The 18,135-nt window shown below is 41.5% G+C and overlaps 1 protein-coding gene across 1 annotated transcript in view; it reads left to right on the forward strand.

The window, feature by feature from the left end:
- Nucleotides 1-716: 716 nt before the first annotated feature.
- LARS2 (leucyl-tRNA synthetase 2, mitochondrial) overlaps nucleotides 717-18,135 on the forward strand; it is a 172,685-nt gene continuing 155,266 nt past the window's right edge. The window contains exons 1-3 of the mRNA XM_063113936.1: nucleotides 717-803; nucleotides 4,376-4,630; nucleotides 9,651-9,779. Coding sequence (XP_062970006.1) covers nucleotides 4,397-4,630; nucleotides 9,651-9,779 — 363 coding nt within the window. The 5' untranslated portion in view covers nucleotides 717-803; nucleotides 4,376-4,396. The remainder of the gene's footprint in view (nucleotides 804-4,375; nucleotides 4,631-9,650; nucleotides 9,780-18,135) is intronic.

The raw sequence follows: 18,135 nt of genomic DNA on the forward strand, positions 1-18,135 counted from the left end.
TTCTCCTTTAAACAGGTTTTACTTTTTTGAAAATTATGTTTTCACACCACGGGTCCTTTGCTCTCTATCTATCTACTTATTTATTTAAAGCAAGAAACACTTGGCGAGGGTGTGTAGTGGGTGGGGGGCATTGGGATACATAAACTCCTCTAGGAAAGGGGTTGGTCAGGCATCGTGGTTTCCTGACTCTCAGCCCACTTTTCAGGTGAGAAAAGCACTTTACTCCCAGTCTAGTCTTGGTCAGGTAATTCCCCTCCCGGGGCGAGAAGTGCACGGAGTACGGTGTAAGATGTCTCAGCCATCGTGTGGTCCATTACGAATCAAGAGGTCGAGACCTGCCCAAGGCCAGGAGGAGGCTGTTGCTACCTGGGATTCGAAGCCGCGCGTCTGGACCACCCCAGCGCTCTTTTCCCCACCTGCCGCCTAGGTTAATCTGGGACCATGAAACTAAGGGGGCTCACACATCTCCTACCAACGCAATCATTCGAAACCCAGACGCCTACAGTTTCGCGGAGGGCAGCCCCGTGGCGAAGGCCGGGGCTGAGGGCGGTGCCCGGGGCCGGGGGGCGGAGCCCAGAGCCGCTGCGCAGGCGCCCCAGCCCCACGGGCTGCTGGAGTCGAGGACCCGGCAGCTCTCTCTCTTCCGCTGGCGCCGCCGTCTCCTGTCTGTGTCTGCGGCAGCCGCTACCAATAAAGTTGTTGTTCTCCCAACATGGCGGCGCCCGTGGTGAAGGTCCGGGCCGTGTTCGCCTAAAGGTGGGAAACGAGTCACAGAGGAGCCGCAGGCCAGAGCCTGTGAGCAGGTAAACCCCTGGCTGGGGCTCAGCCGGACGAGATACGAGGCTTGATCTTTTTTCCCCCAGATCGGAACGACTTGCTGAGGGCAAGAAGGGAAGGTGCGGGCTGGGCTGGGTGCTCCCGGAACCTTGCAATTAACGAACTGGAAAAGTCTCAGAGACCCTTCAGGCTCTTTGACCCATCAACTCCTTTGATAGCTCTGGCCCCTTTCCTAGAAAAATGCACATGTACACATAGGTTTTGTAGTCAAGTTCCCGTCACCACTGCTTCCCTACCCCGGTTCATTGCTTTGCTCCCTGGGCTGGGGTTTGGACCCAGTTAAACGTCATGCATTGCACCTCTGGGGCCCACAGATCATTGCCACGTGTTAGGGCTCGAAAGTCTTCAGAAATCATTTGGGTCTTCTCCCTTAGAGAGAAAATGAGGTTCCAGACAGGAAATAATTTGAGGTCACTCAGGGAATTAGTGCCTGCAAAAACCAAGAGATGTATTTTTTTGGCACAAAACTTTTTTTTTTTTTTGACCGGTAAGGGGATCACAACCCTCGGCACGGTGTTGTCTGCACCACGCTCAGCCAGTGAGCGCACCGGCCATCCCCATATAGGATCCGAACCCGCGGCCTCGGTGCTAGCAGCGCTGCTCTCTCCCGAGTGAGCCACGGGACCAGCCCCAAAACTTGTTTTTTAAACATGAATTTTCCCAGGTATTTTATTGCACTTTCTTTTGGGTGTAGATAGATGACCTTATGTGCTTCTCACGTGTGTTTTGATTCTTTGCCTGCCTCCTACTCTTCTAGGTTTCCCAGTCCATGTATCATCGTCATTTTGGGTCCATTTCTCAGGCCCTTCCTATTCTCAAAAACCTTAACCTTAAGCCCCAAGTGAGGTTGAGGTCAGGGCTGTCTTTAAAGAGGAGCGGAGTAGTGGGGATTGATGCTCGGAAGGATGTGGAAGAAGAGACAAGAGTCCAAGCAGCTAGGGAAGGAACTGGATGAGCTTAAGAAGAAAAGAGCCAAGTTGAAAATATAAGACCTGAGCCACATCTTTCACATTCGTCGTATCCACACAGCTCTCTGATAGAATGGCTGCTCCTTGATGTCAGGGAGAGGCAGTACCCATCAGGGCTTTGGTGGAGGGGTACTTGTAGTGGCCTAGAGCAGGGGGTGGGAAGTAAAGGAAGGGAATAGGGCTGAGCCCAGGAAGTTATATAATAAATTATAGATGTGAGTGCAGCCTATATGCTGATTCCTATGAGTCCTCCTAGCGAATCAGAACCTGAAGGTGGTCTTGGGGATCCCTATCCCGAAGGTGTCAACTTTTCTTGAAAGGTCTTGATGCCATTACAACATTGCTCCCCAGAGAGGTGGAATTAATTTACATTCTCACCAGCAGTGTATAAAAATGCATATTTATTTTCATTTAAATAAGTTTTTGCCAATCTGATAAGCAAAATATTTCATTTGTGTTTTAATGTGCATTTCTTTGATTAGTTGTGAAGTTGATCTTTTTTGTGTATTTATTAATCATTTGTATGTCCTCTTTTTATTTTCCTTTGCCCATTTCTTAAGTTAGGTTTTGAGAGTTTTAGTGTAAGGTCTTTAAAGACTAGGATAACCTTTTGTCATTGTAGTTTTGGCAAACATTTTCTCTGAACTAATTGTTTGCTTTCTAATTTTGTTCATGATATTTTTGATATACAGATATTTTACATGTTTAAAGTCAATTTGTTAATATTTTCCTTTGTGAATTTTTTCTATTTTTAAATGCTCAGGACAGAATATCATGCACCCTGTAAAGATTTAGTAAATACTCATCTGTGTTTTCATCTTGTTTTATGGTACTTTAAAAAACATTCTTTAATCTGTCTCGGATTTACTATGGTTTATGATTTGAGGTAGGGCTGTAATTTGAATTTTCCCCCATTCATTGAATAATCTTTGACTTTCTAACCTGCTTGCACTTTTCTTCTTTATGAACTTTAAATTCTTTTAAATATCCAAATCTGTTTCAGGATTCTCTAGTATATTGGTTTATGAAAAGATTTATGTAAAGGAAACGTTATTAATCAGCCAGGTATTATGTAAACAGTTTTAGAAAGCTTGTTTTTGTTATATAGACAGGGAATGTTATTATGTGTTATTTATATTTTGGTGTGTAGAATAAGTAAGTTATAGAGACAGGATTAGAATTTTAAGTGAAAAAGTATCCATCCTTCATATTGCTCATATTGGTGATCTGTCTGCACTCTTTTGCGTATCATTCATCGCAATGGCTAACCAGCATTGAAACCAAAAACTTGTGAGATTGCAGTTCAGGTCAATTTGTAAATTTGTATTTTTATAATTTTGTTGTTTCCCCCCCTTTTTTTTTGAGTCGATAGTCTGGAGTACCCTCCTTATGTGTTCTTAGTGTATGCTGTCTAGGGAGAAACCACAGGCATCTATCTATGTGCCCTCCACAAAAACAGGCATTCTTTGGCTTGCAAAGGTATGGAAATGTTGTCATAGCAAGAGAAACATAAAGTCTGTGATCCCTGTAGACAGTTCTAATTATATACAAACTTAAGCCGTAAAAATAAATGCAATTGCCTTAATTGTACAAGGTGTATGTGTATTAGGTTGGTCATATTGAATTGCTAATATTTAACCAATTTTATGTAGTTCACGGTAATACCTGTAGACACATCTACACACTTTAAAATAGTCAAGCCCAAATGATAGGGAGGTTTTTTTTTGTTTTTTGTTTTTAGTTTGCTCTAAAGAAGCAAGAGGTGTTAAATGTAGTGAGAATTGGTATGTCAAGAACTTTGGCAGACCAACTTTTGAAATGACAACACTGATGCCATATTATATGAGCATGAAACCCACTTTTATAAGCCCATACTGACCCTCCTGGCAACATTTATCATCCAGTACCTTTGTAAAACAGGCCAAACCGTAGTAGATATGGAAAGAATTTTGAGAGAATATAAGAATTAACACGAGTTTAGTGTGTCAGATTTCTTTATTTTTCTCTTGTTTTTTTGAAAGATCTGTTTTCATCTGGTTTTTTTTTTACTGTAGCACTTTTTGAATGCTATTATTTAAGAAGTCAGAAAGTTTAGGCTATTTAGTCATGAATCTTAAATATTTGATGAAATCTCATCTCAGTTCTTTAAACAACAATAAAATATGAAACTTCTTCAATGAGATCATTTCCAGAATTCACCTGTGGAAGAAACCAATAAGACGTTAAAGTTCAATTTTGAATCACAATTGGATATCCTGGTGGGCTCCAACCTAAAAGTTGTATTCCAAAAAACCATAGCACTCACCATGATTACACTATATATTATATGATTAATATAGTTAATTAGTTAATATAATTAATTAGTGTATGATTATAGTATATATTTGTTTGTTTGTTATCTGCTTCCCTGCTAGTATGTAAGTGCCATGAATGAAAGGAACTTTGTTTTTGTTTACTGCTGTATCCCAGTGCCTAAAATTGATTATATTATATATTTAATATCATATATATCCAGCTCAGGAGAGTGTTTCAGGCAGCTCCTCAGTGTGCTTTCTGCCCTCTTTTTTCAGGGCCTTCCCTCCTTCTGTAGAATGGCTACTGCTTGGCAGAGACTGGGTTTTTATGCCTCTCTTCTTAAAAGGCAGCTAAATGGTGGACCAGATGTCATCAAATGGGAAAGGAGAGTAATTCCAGGATGTACCAGAAGTATTTACAGTGCCACAGGAAAGTGGACAAAAGAGTACACGTTGCAGACAAGAATGGATGTCGAGAAATGGTGGTATCAACGAATAAAAGAACAGGCCTCCAAAATGTCAGAAGCTGATGTGAGTATTCTGAGAGATTCTAAGAGGGTAGGGAAGAGGGGCTTAGGGTTTGGACTCTGGGTTCAGATTGCCTGGATTCAAATGAGTTATTATGTATGTGACCTTGAACCAAATTATTGAATCACTGTGCTTCAGTTTTCTTGTCTAAAATGGAGGGTGATAATAGTGCCCATAGCTTCCTAGGAGGATTGTGAGAAGTAAATGAGATGATACCAGGATAGTGCTGAGAAGAGTTTCCAGTGTGGTACGTGTGTACATGGCAATAGTGGGCACATAGTACATGGCAGATGGCACCACAACAGGCTTTCTGGAGCAACATTTATGGGGAAAGCTCATCAAGACAGAAGCATTGGCAGGTGTCTGGTCCTTCATGGTCCGTTGCATGGTGGGGCAACACACAGGGATCTGCCAGGGCCAAATGCGAGACTGCAGGAGAGGTACCTAGGCCTCTCAGCTGGCTGCATGTTCTGAGAAGAATCTGCCCTTCCCCTGGCATGAACTTGGCCTCCAGCCCTGTTCTGCCACCTCAGCATCCTAGTTTGGGGGGGTACTAGCCCCTCCCCCAGTGTGATCTCTGCTGGGGTCCAACCTTGCAGTAGCAACTATATGAGTTAATGGACCCTTGGCTTCTTGTCTGGATGCACTGGTTCAGCGCTATACCTGAATTAACTGTGTCAAGTACTTGGCTGTAGCAGGTTTCCATGGAGTGCTCTCTGCTCCTTCTCTGTAAGGCCAGCCTGTGGGGATCAGTCTTGGTCGTGTTGACACTCGTGATATTGGTCAAAATGGCAAATGGGAGATGTAATCTGTTACATGAAATGTTTGAATCTGATCAGAGCAAAGCATTTAAGATAAGAGTTTTACTCTTAAATTTGACCATCCCTTTATAATAGTTATAGTCAAATAATATTGACCCTCTACGTTTAATTGAAGAGACAGGCCCGAGGCAAGCAGTGATATCGCTCCACAAGACTGCACTTCACAAGACCTGCCTTTCCCCGTCTCCTGATTCTCACAGTCATTCTTTCTGTGAGATTGGTCGATATGAAAAATGGGCAGGCGCAGGGGGGCTATTCATGTTAAACTGAAAGATGTTTTTTGGCTTTGGTTAGAAGGAAAATCTGGTATTGAGAGATGTAGTGTATAACAAGTAAAACAAAGTGATAAAAAGGAAGGTTTGACTGTAGTGCATAATTGAAAGCTTGACTTTAACCTCATTAGGAAGTCAAAAACTGTTGTGTCCACATCTGAGACTAATGTAACTAATGTGTTTTGGAAACAAACTCTAGGAAGTAGTTTAATTCTGAGTGAGGAGAGTAAAATTAGTTATTTTTTCTTTTGGTTTAGACTGTAGTTTAGTGACTTCCAAACATTTTGAAGTTGTAGCTTATGGAGTTTGTGACATCTCATTCTTCTTAAGTATATGTTTTTTAAAAAATATTAAATGGATCGAAATAAACTATGTTTTGATAGTTGGGGGAATAGCTGGAGGGAGATTGTGTGTCATCCCCTGGTGGCACTCACTCAGGTTTAAACTGAGGAATGGTCGAGTGGACAGAGGAGTCAGAGCCTGGCCTGGAATCATGGCTTTGCCCCCAAGAAATCAATGTGATTTAGGCCATGTCATTTAACCTGTTTGATTCTCAAACTCCTTACATTGTTTATCTCACAGAATTGTTATGAAAATCAAATGAGAAAATGTGGCTGAACACATTTTGCAAACTGAAGTGTTATATAAATAAAAGATACAAGAGGATAAAAACATCTGGTGTGTTTTTATCAGGAGCTGAAAATATGACTGAATGCTGTCGGATTTTGAAGCATTTATAATTGATCTCACTCTGGTATTAGATACATCTGGAATCCACCCAAATTTTATAGAAGTTGAATGTCTTTCCATTGTCACCATAATCATCATTTTAAAAGGACTTTCTTTTTAATGAGCAATTTACCATGTGCCAGTCACCATCTTTCCATTGATTATCTCATTTAATCTTGAAACAACCCTGAGGATACATATTATTATCCCTTTTGGGGTAAGAAAACTGAGGCTCAGAAGGAAGTTTGGTAATTTGCCGAGATATACAACTAGCATATGGAAGAGCCAGGATTCGGAACAAGACATGATTGATTCCTAAGCTCATGCTTTTACCCAGAGCCTTCTTTTGCCTCACTTTTGATTTACAGATAGCAAACTGATCCAGAAAGGCCCAGGAATTTGCCCAGCTCCTCACAGCTATTGCAAAGCTAGGACCAGAACTAGGGCTTTGGACTCCTATTGAGGGGCTACTTCTATTCTGCCATCCTCTGGGCTCAGCGACAGCTTCAGAGAATGATCTATAAAGAGGCAGAAGTCATCTTCTAAAGTCAGAACTGACAAAAATAATAGGACCTACTTATAAAAGCCATCCTTTCCCCATCACTCATAATCTTAATTTTCTTTAAAGGCTTAAATTCTTACACTTTTACATAATTATGAAAATTTCCCTTTCAATCAGGTTCCTGCTCAATTATAACATAAACTCCCATAATTCTTTCTGTCCTTTCCACCCCCAGATGGTAGAACTCATTTCATTGTCACAGAGGAAAATGACTTAATTCATGCAGAAAAGCAAAAGGCAGAGAAAGGCAGTAAGCGGAGTGCCTTTTCTGCAATAAACAAAAATATTCATGAATATTAAAGACTTTTGCTAGCAGTGCTTTTCCATATATCTTTTATAAACTCAGGTTTGGAGTTTGGCTTAGCTAGAATATAAAGAATCATTTGATTTTGCTATTAATTTAATCTTTTTTGAACAAATATACAAAAAGGATGCTAGTGAAGAAGCTGTATGTGGAAAATGTTTGAGGCAAGATTGTTAAGTAACCATAACAAAATAAAGAAATTGGTATAATAAAAACAAGATGATGGTAATAAAAGAAAAAATAGTTTTGTAAAAACTTTAAAATGAAAAACTAGAAATAACTTATATCAAAAGTTTTACTATTTTTCTAGCTTCCAAAGAACTCTAACAACTGTTTTTCCATATCCCCCAAAATTCCCAAAGAAAAGGCAGTAGACTTAATCCACTGCAAGAAGGAGTAAGGTTTGAATAGAGTGGAAGGTTTTCTTCTGTTTCTGCTCTAAGTAAAAGAATGAGGTCTTACACCTCCTTTGAGGGACTTGTTTACAAGCTGGCAGGATTATCTGTCACTTATCTTCTTAAAGGCAGTTATTAAGTTCCTGAATCCCCACCAACCCCTGAATCTCAGGTCCTCTCTCATACTGCTAAGGTTTTCCTAAGGGTTATGAATTTGCAATTTCCAATTAAAGTGCATGACCAGCTTTCTGCTTTCCATCTGTCTATGTAAATCAATCGTAGTTGTCATTTCATCAGTTCCAGATGATTTTCTATTTTGTGTATTATCCAGATTCCTTGTTTACTCTCATTTTCCCTTCAGGCAGCTTTATTTGCCACTCCTGGTAATTTCTAGAGGTTGGGTAGTGCAGTTCCACTCTAGTTTTTTGGGGTTTTTTTTGCCACTTTTTAGTGGTTCTGTTAAAAGTTTATTTAACTTATTTACTGAACGAAGTTTAAGAACTTCTTGGCAAGAATCTGATTTCTGGTTGCTTCTGCTCTCCTGATTATAGTTGACTGTGTCCATTATCAGCCATGCAAATACTTAGCAAAAAATATAAAACCACCCTCCCACACACACATACAAAAGAAGGGTTATGAGTATTCTGTTTTGCATTTGTTTTCATTATTTTGGGAGAAGCAAATCCTTAAAGGACTCTAATAAAGCTCTAGGAAGGAAGAAGGACAGAAAGAGAAAAACAGATGGCAGAAATAGATAAAACAAACAATAATAGATGGCCTGACTCTCAGTGACGAGACAGAAGCAGTTACCTATTGCTCTTCCTTTCTTCAGAGGATAACCCTAGCTCCATGGAAGTATTTAAGGCTGTATGGGGGAACCCTCCTATTACCTGGATAGGACTTGTGAAGTTTGCTGGAGAAAATGTTCTTCGTAAAAAGTGCTCCACAGGGGCCAGTTATCGAGCTTTCGGAGCACAAAGACCAATACATATTTATCCAACGGTTTCTAAACTCCTGCTGGGTCAGGGAGTGAAGAAAGATGATTAAAACATAGTCCTTGCCCTTGAATAACAGGTCTCCCAATAAGGAGTCAATTCAATGTCTACCACCTTTTTTTTTGGAGCCTTCCTTATTCCTGTGTGCACAAACTCAGGACAACATTCATCATTTCCCCAGTGGAAAAACTAAAGTGCCAAAAGTCAGCAACCCATTAAGGACTTCCTGTCCTGTGTTCATTTTGTTCAGACACATGTACAGTTTTCTGTGTTTCTCATGATGAGGTTGCTTCTTTGGAAGCTGGAGAGTTATATAACCTTGGTCTGAGGCTGCCTATTTAGCAGCCCTGGAAGACAATAACCTTTTCCCTTTGTTACTAAGATTTTCTCATTACCTTCCCATTTCAAGTTTTTCTGTTGAAAGATAAGCTCACAATACAGTGGGGAAATTCTGGACCCAAACGTGGACCTTATTTATGATCCTGCTCTTACTGCGAAATCTAAGTCTGAATGCAGCCATAGGGAATTTAGGAAGAGGCTCCATTTTTAGAGATATCACATCTAAGGAGGACTATTATTTTCTTAAATTTAATGGATATGTGTGTTAGAGCTTCATTTGGAAAAACAGAGTTTTTTAAGGTCTAGATAGAAGCTGTCTTAAAAGAGAAGCTTTTAAAAGAAAAAATTAAAAACATAAATGAGTATATTAGCATGTAGGTTGTTTGGCATTATTTTGGACATTCTTCAGCTTAAACAAGGGCTTTGAATTTTGATTTTAGGCATTTTTGTCAATTTACATTATGGGAATAGTTTTTTTTTTTTAAAGGAAACTTTTAAAATGTTTAATTATTACCTTGAATAAAGTGCCAAAATATTATGTACATGCAGAGTTCCCAGAAAATGCTTAATAAATACTCATTGTCATTCTTTGTCCTTCTTTCCCAGAAATCAAAACCCAAGTTTTACGTGCTTTCTATGTTCCCTTATCCTTCTGGCAAGCTGCACATGGGCCATGTGCGTGTCTACACCATCAGTGACACCATTGCACGGTTCCAGAAGATGAGAGGGATGCAGGTAAGGAAAAATGCCTTCTGGAACAGCCCTTGTCTGCCCCACTGAGGACAAGAATGTGGTAATACGTGTTTAAGACAAATGAAGAAAAACAACTTCAGTTAAGATTAGGACAGCTTTGCAGATGAACATGAAAATCTCAGTGTTGCCTTTTATGCATCAGGAGACATTACAGTAAAGCATCTAGTGGAATTGGGCGGCAACCATGTGTTGGGTGTTGTGCTAGGGATGGAGATGGGTGGGGGCAGGGACAAAGAAAGATGCAAATGTGGGTAACTGCTGCTATCTTCCCAGGAGGAGCTCATGCATAAATAGAGGGACTGAAGCCAATAGTACAGATATGGATCAAATGCTGTGAGTGGCAAGTGGGGCCAAAAGAAATTTTTTCTATTTGATATTTTCTGTATTCTCTAATGAGTGTGTGTTTATTTTACAATAGAAAAAATAAAATTTTGTAAGAAAAAAATATTTGGGAGAGGTAAGAACTCCAGGAAGCTGGAACAGGCTCCACTAAACAGGGAACATCTGACATGGGTCTTGAAGAATCAGGTGAAATTTATCGGAAGAGAGGAAGACAAAGACCCTTCTTTGGCTGATGTGGGTCGGTTCCCTTTGCCCATTACCCCAGAGCCTGCTCTTTACTCTTCAGCAACAGATCATCCCTGATGGGGTGGGGGTAATCATTAATACCTTCTTTAACCACCTGTGGAGAGAGGCAGGACCCGACAGAGGCTAAGTGCATGGACCACTGCACCAGACTGCCAGGCTTCACATACAGCTCTAACACTTACTATCTGTGTGACCTTTGAGTAGTTAATTAATTAACCTCTCCAAGACCTGCTTTCCTTTCATCTGTAAAGTGGGGATAAAATAGTACCTGCCCCATTGGCCTGTTACAAGGCTTCAAAGAGGATGATTATGAAGCACTCTGTACATACTCGTATGTAGCACATAGTACATAACCATCAAATCTTAGCGGTTGCCAGCGGTGGCCAGGAACCTGCTCACACCAGCTTCTGAGAGCCATCTGTGTACACTTCTCCCCAGTTTTGTGTTTATTAGTCACCTTGGTAGCTTGAAATCCACGTGGTAGGAGTATTTGCACTATGGAAATCAGCAAACCTACAAGTCAGGGCTTTTCTTCCAGAGAGCCAATTGTTTCTATTTTTCTTTGTGGCTGGCCACTATGAGGATCCAAACCCACCCTTCACCTTGGTGTTGTCAACACCACACTCTAACCAAGTGAGCTAACTGGCAAGCCCCAGAGAACCAGTTGTTAAACACTTATTGGCACCCCACCGGCTGTTGCTATTGTTAACCTGTCAGGGCCTATACAAATGATATCTGTCGCTCCTGTTGTTTATAAAGATTTCTTTTTAAAAAGGTAAGTGCATCTTTTGTCACAATTGCTTTGAAAATTTATGCTGAGCTGACATTGGCAGCAAGAAGTATTCCTAAAAAAGGAGGCTGAGTTGCAGTGTCTCTTTGTCACTTAAAGAGTTAATAAGTTTATGTTGCCAAATTCAGAGATTTCCACTCTACTTTAAGATAGTTAAAGGTGTTTATGTCCCTGATTTATGTCAGATGTTATTTTCCCAGACATTATTTTCCACTATTTGTGCTGTGTATTAGAAAGAGGCAGGACAGAATGAATAGGCTCTTTGCCTGAAGTATAATTCTTTATCTAACTGTGATTCTTCAACTGATTTTACTATTTTTTAAAATAGAGAAAAGATTAAGCTTTTACAGCAAAACTGTACATTTATGAGAGTGCAGGGAGGCCTATTAGTAGCTAGGTGGTTGAGGTGGTGGAGGTGGTATTCTAATTTCCTTGGATGGGATGAGATGTTACAGAGGAAACTTAAGGCGGAGCCCTAGGCCCTGAAGTACTGAAACCCTTGCAGGCAGTTGAGGCCCCCCAAACAAGGGGAAGTCCTTCTACTATAGCTAAAGCCCAAGGTCATGCTGGATCCAGGAACTGGACAACCTAGGTTTGAACCCCATTCTACCACTTTGTAGCTGAGTGACCCTGTGTAGACATTTAATATCTCTGACTCCCATTTTCCTCGTCTTTAAAATAGGGATAATAATTCCTCCCTCACAGGGTTGTTGTGAGGGTTAAATGAGACAGTGCACGTATCTGGCACATCGTAATCCCTTAATAAGCGATAGCTGTAATTATTATTTATACTGACCTGATTTACTCTGAGCTGCTCAGGAAAGTGATTCACCACCATTTAATAAATGAATCCCTGCTCTCTTCTGCCTGGAGGATGCTGCACAGAGCTGCTCACTGAGAAGCAGCTTGACTGCATGTCATTGCCTGTAGTTAGTATTATCTGTCCTATGACTCGGTGTGTGTCTTATGTTTGAAACTACTGTTTGCTATTCTGATATGTTAATTAGAAAGAGGCAGGACAGAATGAATTGACTGTTTGCCTGAAGTACAGTTCTTTAACTATGGTTCTTCAACTAGATTTGTCTTATTTTTTTCCTTATGCCAACTTATTTTGGACAGTTAGTGAATGCGGGCAAATCGCACTCACTGATTGTGAGTGCTGGCACCTAGAATTTTTTATTCCTCAGTTTCAGTTGGTCTGTTTAATGTGACAAGCCATCTTTTTGGGGTGTTGTAGTGGATTGAATTATGTCCCTCCAGAACTCCCTGAATCTTGAATTGTGTCCCCCAAGTTTTATGTATTAGAAACTTAGCCCCACTGTGACTGTTAAGAGGGTGGGAAATCCTATTATGGTAATTGAAAGGTGGAGTCTTGAGGAGGTGATCAGATTGTAGAATGATTGCAGTAGTGAATGGATTAAAAATGGTGGTCAGGGGCATGGTTCTGAGGGCTTTAAAAAGTGAGTGAATGAGGAGGTTACTCTCTCTCTGCTCTCTCTGCTTCCACCGTCTTGCAATGTGAGACCCCTGGGTCACTGTTGCCACCACCAGATAGACTTTGGACTTCCCATCCACAGAAACTGTAAGCAATAAATTTCGTTTTCTTTATAAATCACCCAGTTATAAGTATTTTGTTATAAGCAACAGAAACAGACTGATACAGGTGTCCTCTAGGTTCCCCTGAAATTAATTTCTTATTAATTTTCATAGTTCATATTTAAGTCAGAATCCCACATATAACCACCAAATTTGATGAAAACTTGTTTGGTCATTTTTAAGTGATATGGCAAAAGAGAAACATAAATCTCAGTTTAACTGTCAACAGTGTGAGAGGAAGGCTGGTGAGCTTCTGTGTGATTTTCAGATCTTTCCTGCCCAATGTCAAGACTAGTCCCAGAGATAGACTGATTTTGGACTCAGGTTGAATTTAATGATCCTCACTATAAGGAGGGAAGTAATATCTAATCTGGGACTGTCAAACAGGTTCTGGCATGTATATTGATTAATTCAGTCAATAAATAGCCATTGAGCACCAGCTTTATTCTAAACAGTGGGCTTTCTACTGTATTAAATAGAAATATTGGAGTCTTAGGTCAAAAATCAGGTAGTAGGCCAAAGAAAAATTCAGCAAACTTTGCCTTTTTCTATAGCTTGTTAATTTGTTGGTTTGCTTTGTTCTTGATTGGAGACATGAAATAGTTTTAAGGCACACTAAGAACATTATGGGAAGTAAAAAGTGGAGTGATCAGGCAGTGAGTCTGTTCTCTTGAGGGCCATGGGTGACTTCCATGCATGTGTCTCTGTTCTTATCTTTCTCCACCTCAGCAACATTACAGTGCACCATTTTCTCCTGGAGACACTGTGCTCTATTGACATGAGACTCTACTCTCCAGGATTTTTTCCTGCATCTTGGCTTCTTCCTCCCACTTTACTCCACAAGTTTTCTCCTGCTGTACTCCATATTTGCATACTCTCTATCAGGTTGATAAAGTTCCCCTTTATTCCTAGTTGGCTGAGAATTTTTATCATGGATGAGTGTTGATTTTTGTCAAATGCTTTTTCTGCATTTATTAAGATGATTTTTGTGTATGGTTTTTTTCTCCTTAATCTGTTGATGTGGTGCTGATGGTTTCTGGGCCTAGAGTTTTATTTGTGGGGAGTTTCAACATTACAAATTCTATTTCTCTAATGGATATAAGGCTATTCAGAGCTTCTATTTTTTTCTCTATCAGTTTAAAAAAAATTTTTTTTTTACATTCTATGATGTTGCAGAGCAGTTGGGAGGGAGGAGGAAAGGGGAAAGGGGAAGGAAATGTGATGGAAGAAGGAGGAAGGAGGGGCAGGATTGAGGCCTGTGGCACCCCACACATTCCCACAGGGGAGACGGGGGTCGGGGGTGGGGGCTTCCAGTGGTGGCTTGGTCATTGCTGGGCTGGGGGCAGATGTCAGGGGGTGTGGCAAGGGCCCTTGCCTCCCACCTCCCCAGCTCTGGAGAACCTGGGCACTTCCTGTGGGCAGCTCAGTGGTCATCACTGGGCTGGTCACTCGTGTTGTGACCTAGGCCCGAGGCCCACCACCCACCCTGGCTCAAGAGAGCCCTGGGTGCTTCCTGTGGTGGCTCAGTGGTCATCGCTGGGGTGGTTGTGCTTGTCAGGAGATGTGGCTGAGGCCCTCGGCCCCCACCCTCAGGACTGGTTGCAGGTGTCGGGGGCATGGCTGAGGCCCTCAGCCTTCCTCCCTTTCTGGTTTGGTAGCCCAGGGCACTTCCGATCCTTCTAGGCGTTACAGGTGCTCTTTGGTGAAATGAGACGTTTACTAGTTAATATCAGACTTTGTTTCTGGTTGTGGGTACTTTGTTTTTTCTTTCAGTTCTGTGTTGGGTTATTTGCTGTTCCCACCACTCAAACTCTGTGCTGGAACTAATTTGCTGTCCTTCGCTTACTTCTAAAATGGGGGAACTTCCTGTGATGACCAGTACTTGAGATCCGTGGTTGAGCTAAATTGCTGCTTTGCTGCTGATACCCTGGGGAAGGCTTTTTGTGCAGCTCAGGTTTTAATGGTTGACTTTATAGGTACTGCTGGTTCTAGTGAGATCCAGTGCACCTGGGTTGTGTAGAAACACTGGTCTGGGCCTGAGTCTTTTCATCAAACTTTGCATTGCTCCCCATGCAATTCTATATTCCTGACCAGTCTCCTCTGAGAGGTCCTATGCTGACTCGGGGACAGATCAGCTGCCCTTGCTGTGCCCCAGTGTTCCCGTGGTGGGCCCGTCTCCCCCACCACCCATGCTGCAAACACTTCTCATGGGACAGGCCATGCTCCGGTCCCTTGCAGTGACTCACCAGCCTCTGAGTGGCTCCATTTTTTCAGTTATTGTGGCTCATTGGTCCTATGTGGGTCCAAGGGAACCCTATTAGTGCTCTTGCTGGACTGGGAGCCACCAAGGCCCTTTTCTCTCCTGCTGCCTCCTAGCAACTTCATCCCAAGGGCACAGCTGTGGCTTTTGCCAGCTCCTACTCTGTGCACTTCGCAGCTGCAGCCTGGAAGTGGCCGTGGCATGAAACAGTTGGAGTGGTTTTTTCTTTCCCTCATCATGGCTTCTCCCACCTTCATGCACTCTGTAGGTCTCTCCTCCTCTTCCCCTGAACTCTAGCGGCCCCAATTTGGCTGTCCTTGCTTTTTTATAGTTGTAAGTTGGTTGATTTATGGGAGAGAGTGACGCTGGGGACCATCTATTCTGCCATCTTGACCGGCAGCCTGTATCAGTTTTAAGAAGTTGTGTTTTTCAAGAAATTTATCCATGCTACCTCAAATTCTGTTCTGGACTGCCTTCTCTTTTTTATCTACTCACCCTGCCTCAATGGTCTCATCTATTCACTTTAGTTAAATATGTTACGTTAAAAAATTGTGAATACTTCTGTGATACTGTGAAATATATATGTGGTCTTTATCCCAGTCTCCTGGCATACAACTCCTAAAAATCCTTGGAATCTCCAAAGCAATAAGTGTCTTTTCATATGCTGATGAGTTGACTGAAGGCTGGCAGCCTCTAGGTAGCTTCAGGATGGGAAAGAACAAGGCAGGTCTAGAGGGTTGGCACTTTTAGCCACACTCTTCATCCTGGGGAGAGAGGCTGAATGTTAAGTTGATCACCAGTGGTAAATGGTTTCATCAGTAATGACTATGTAATAAAGCCTCCGTAAAAATACAAAAGGACAGGATTTGAAGAGCTTCCAGAAAGCTGAATCTGTGGAGGTTCCTGGAGGGTGGCACACCTGGGCAGGGCCTGGAAGCTCCGTGCCACTTCCCCCATACCTCGCCCTGTGCATCTCTTCATCTGTTTCATTTGTAATATCCTTTATAATAAACTGGTAAATGTAAGTAAAGTGAATCTCTGAGTTCTGTGAGCTGCTCTAGCAAATTAATCAAATCCAATGAGGGAGTCAGGGGAACCCCAGTTTATAGCTGATCAGTCAGAAGTACAGGCAAAATAACCTGGGGCTTGCGATTGGCATCAGAAGTGGGCCTCTGTCTTGTGGGACTGAGTCCTCAACCTGTGGGATCTGATGCTGTCTCCAGATAGGCAGTGTTGGAGTTGAATTGGAGGAAACCAAGCTGGTGTCTGCTGCAGAGTTGATTGATGGATTGTTGGTGGGAAGGAATCTCCACAGATTTCTTGGTGACCAGAGGTCACAGAAATCTGTGTTGATTGCTGTAGGATGAGAGCAGAGGAAAAACAGTTTGGTTTTTTACAGAATTTCCAACACAGAAGTACAGAGAACATTATCACAAATATCCAGACCTACCATCCTGATGTAACAGTACCATTTAATCATATTAGTCTCAGTCTTTTTTTAAAAAAATAAAATGTTACGGATACAGTTATGCACACAACACTTACATGTAGTTTTGTGTGTTTTTAATTTTATAAAGATGTATTTTGTTATTAATATTCATCCATAATAAATGCTATATCATTAAAACAATACTTAATTACTCATTTGCACATTGATAGATTTTTAAGTTGTTTCCCAATTATTGCTTCAGTGAACATCCTTGTGCCTGACTTGTTAGCCTGTGGAAGAAGTGGCCTTGCTCGGTCACAGAGTGTGCATAACCTCAGCATTCCTATATCTTGCCAAATTGCTTTCCAAAGTGTTGGTGCTGATTTATACTTCCATAGCAATGAACGACAATTTTTACCGTTCTACACTTTTTTTTTTTAAAGATGACTGGTAAGGGGATCTTAACCCTTGACTTGGTGTTGTCAGCACCACGCTCTCCCAGGTGAGCTAACTGGCCATCCCTATATAGGGATCTGAACCCGTGGCCTTGGTGTTATCAGCACCACACTCTCCCAAATGAGCCACGGGCTGGCTTATTGTCCTACATCTTTAACAACACTTAGCAATGTTAGACTTTTTAATCATGGCTGATTTGGTATGTTGTAAATAGCATCTCACTGTGTTTTTAATTTACATTTTCCTGGTTACTATCCCAGTGAAGCTGAGATATTTTTATATGGTTTTTGTCTTTTTAAGCTTCCTCTTCTCTGATTGGCTTGTTCCCATTATTTGCCTACTTTCTCTTGGATTGATTGTCTTTTTCATATTGCTCTATAGGAATTCTTTATATAGTTTGGATTATTACTTGATTCGTTGTTGATGAAATGCATTACAAATATCTTCTCCCATTCTGTAGTTTGCCTTTGCATTTTGTGAGATTGACCAGACCGTGGATTATAGTTTGGGTTTGAGAACAGGCAAGAAGGATGACTTAGAAAGTTCAAGGTTGCTTGTACTTTGGTTTCCTCCCATAACAGCAAATAAGTTGTACAAAGGAAAGAAATGAGACAAGAGCTCCAGTGGTCATTAGAGCCCTGCCCCCACGCCCTCCTGGTAGTTTGTGTAGCTATGCCTGAAAGCTAAGATCATTGCAATTCCTTTGGTGGAAAATGGACCCAACCCTCTCTCCCCCTTTAACTCTCCACCCCCAACCCCCTCCCAAGGGTGGAGGAGCACTGGACTGTGGCTAAGAGCTGTTATAGCCCCAGTGTGCCAGCCGCAGGAACATTGTCATGTTTCATTAAAGGGCAGTGATTCTTCACTTGGGGAAGCTATGTTCCCCTGGCCCAGGTTTCAGGCCTTGACATTTTTACTGTGCCAACAAAAGGGAAATCTTTCTTTATGTGTGCCAGTACTTAGGAAGCCCTGTGTGACTCTCCCTGATTACATCCTTCCAGAGCTAATCTATAGTACCCTTAAACCATAATTTAGTTTGTTTAGCACCTTGACCTTGATGTTATCAACACTGTGCTCTACCCAACTGGGCTAACCAACCAAACTTAACCATAAATATTTTTAACACGAGTTCAAAGTTATTCAAAGTTTTAATTTTCTTTTTGCTGATGTTCTGTCTTAACTGATCCTCCAAGCCTCCTGAATCCATCTTTGACAAGGC

Source organism: Cynocephalus volans, chromosome 11 (assembly GCF_027409185.1).
Source record: "Cynocephalus volans isolate mCynVol1 chromosome 11, mCynVol1.pri, whole genome shotgun sequence".
NCBI lineage: Eukaryota > Metazoa > Chordata > Mammalia > Dermoptera > Cynocephalidae > Cynocephalus > Cynocephalus volans.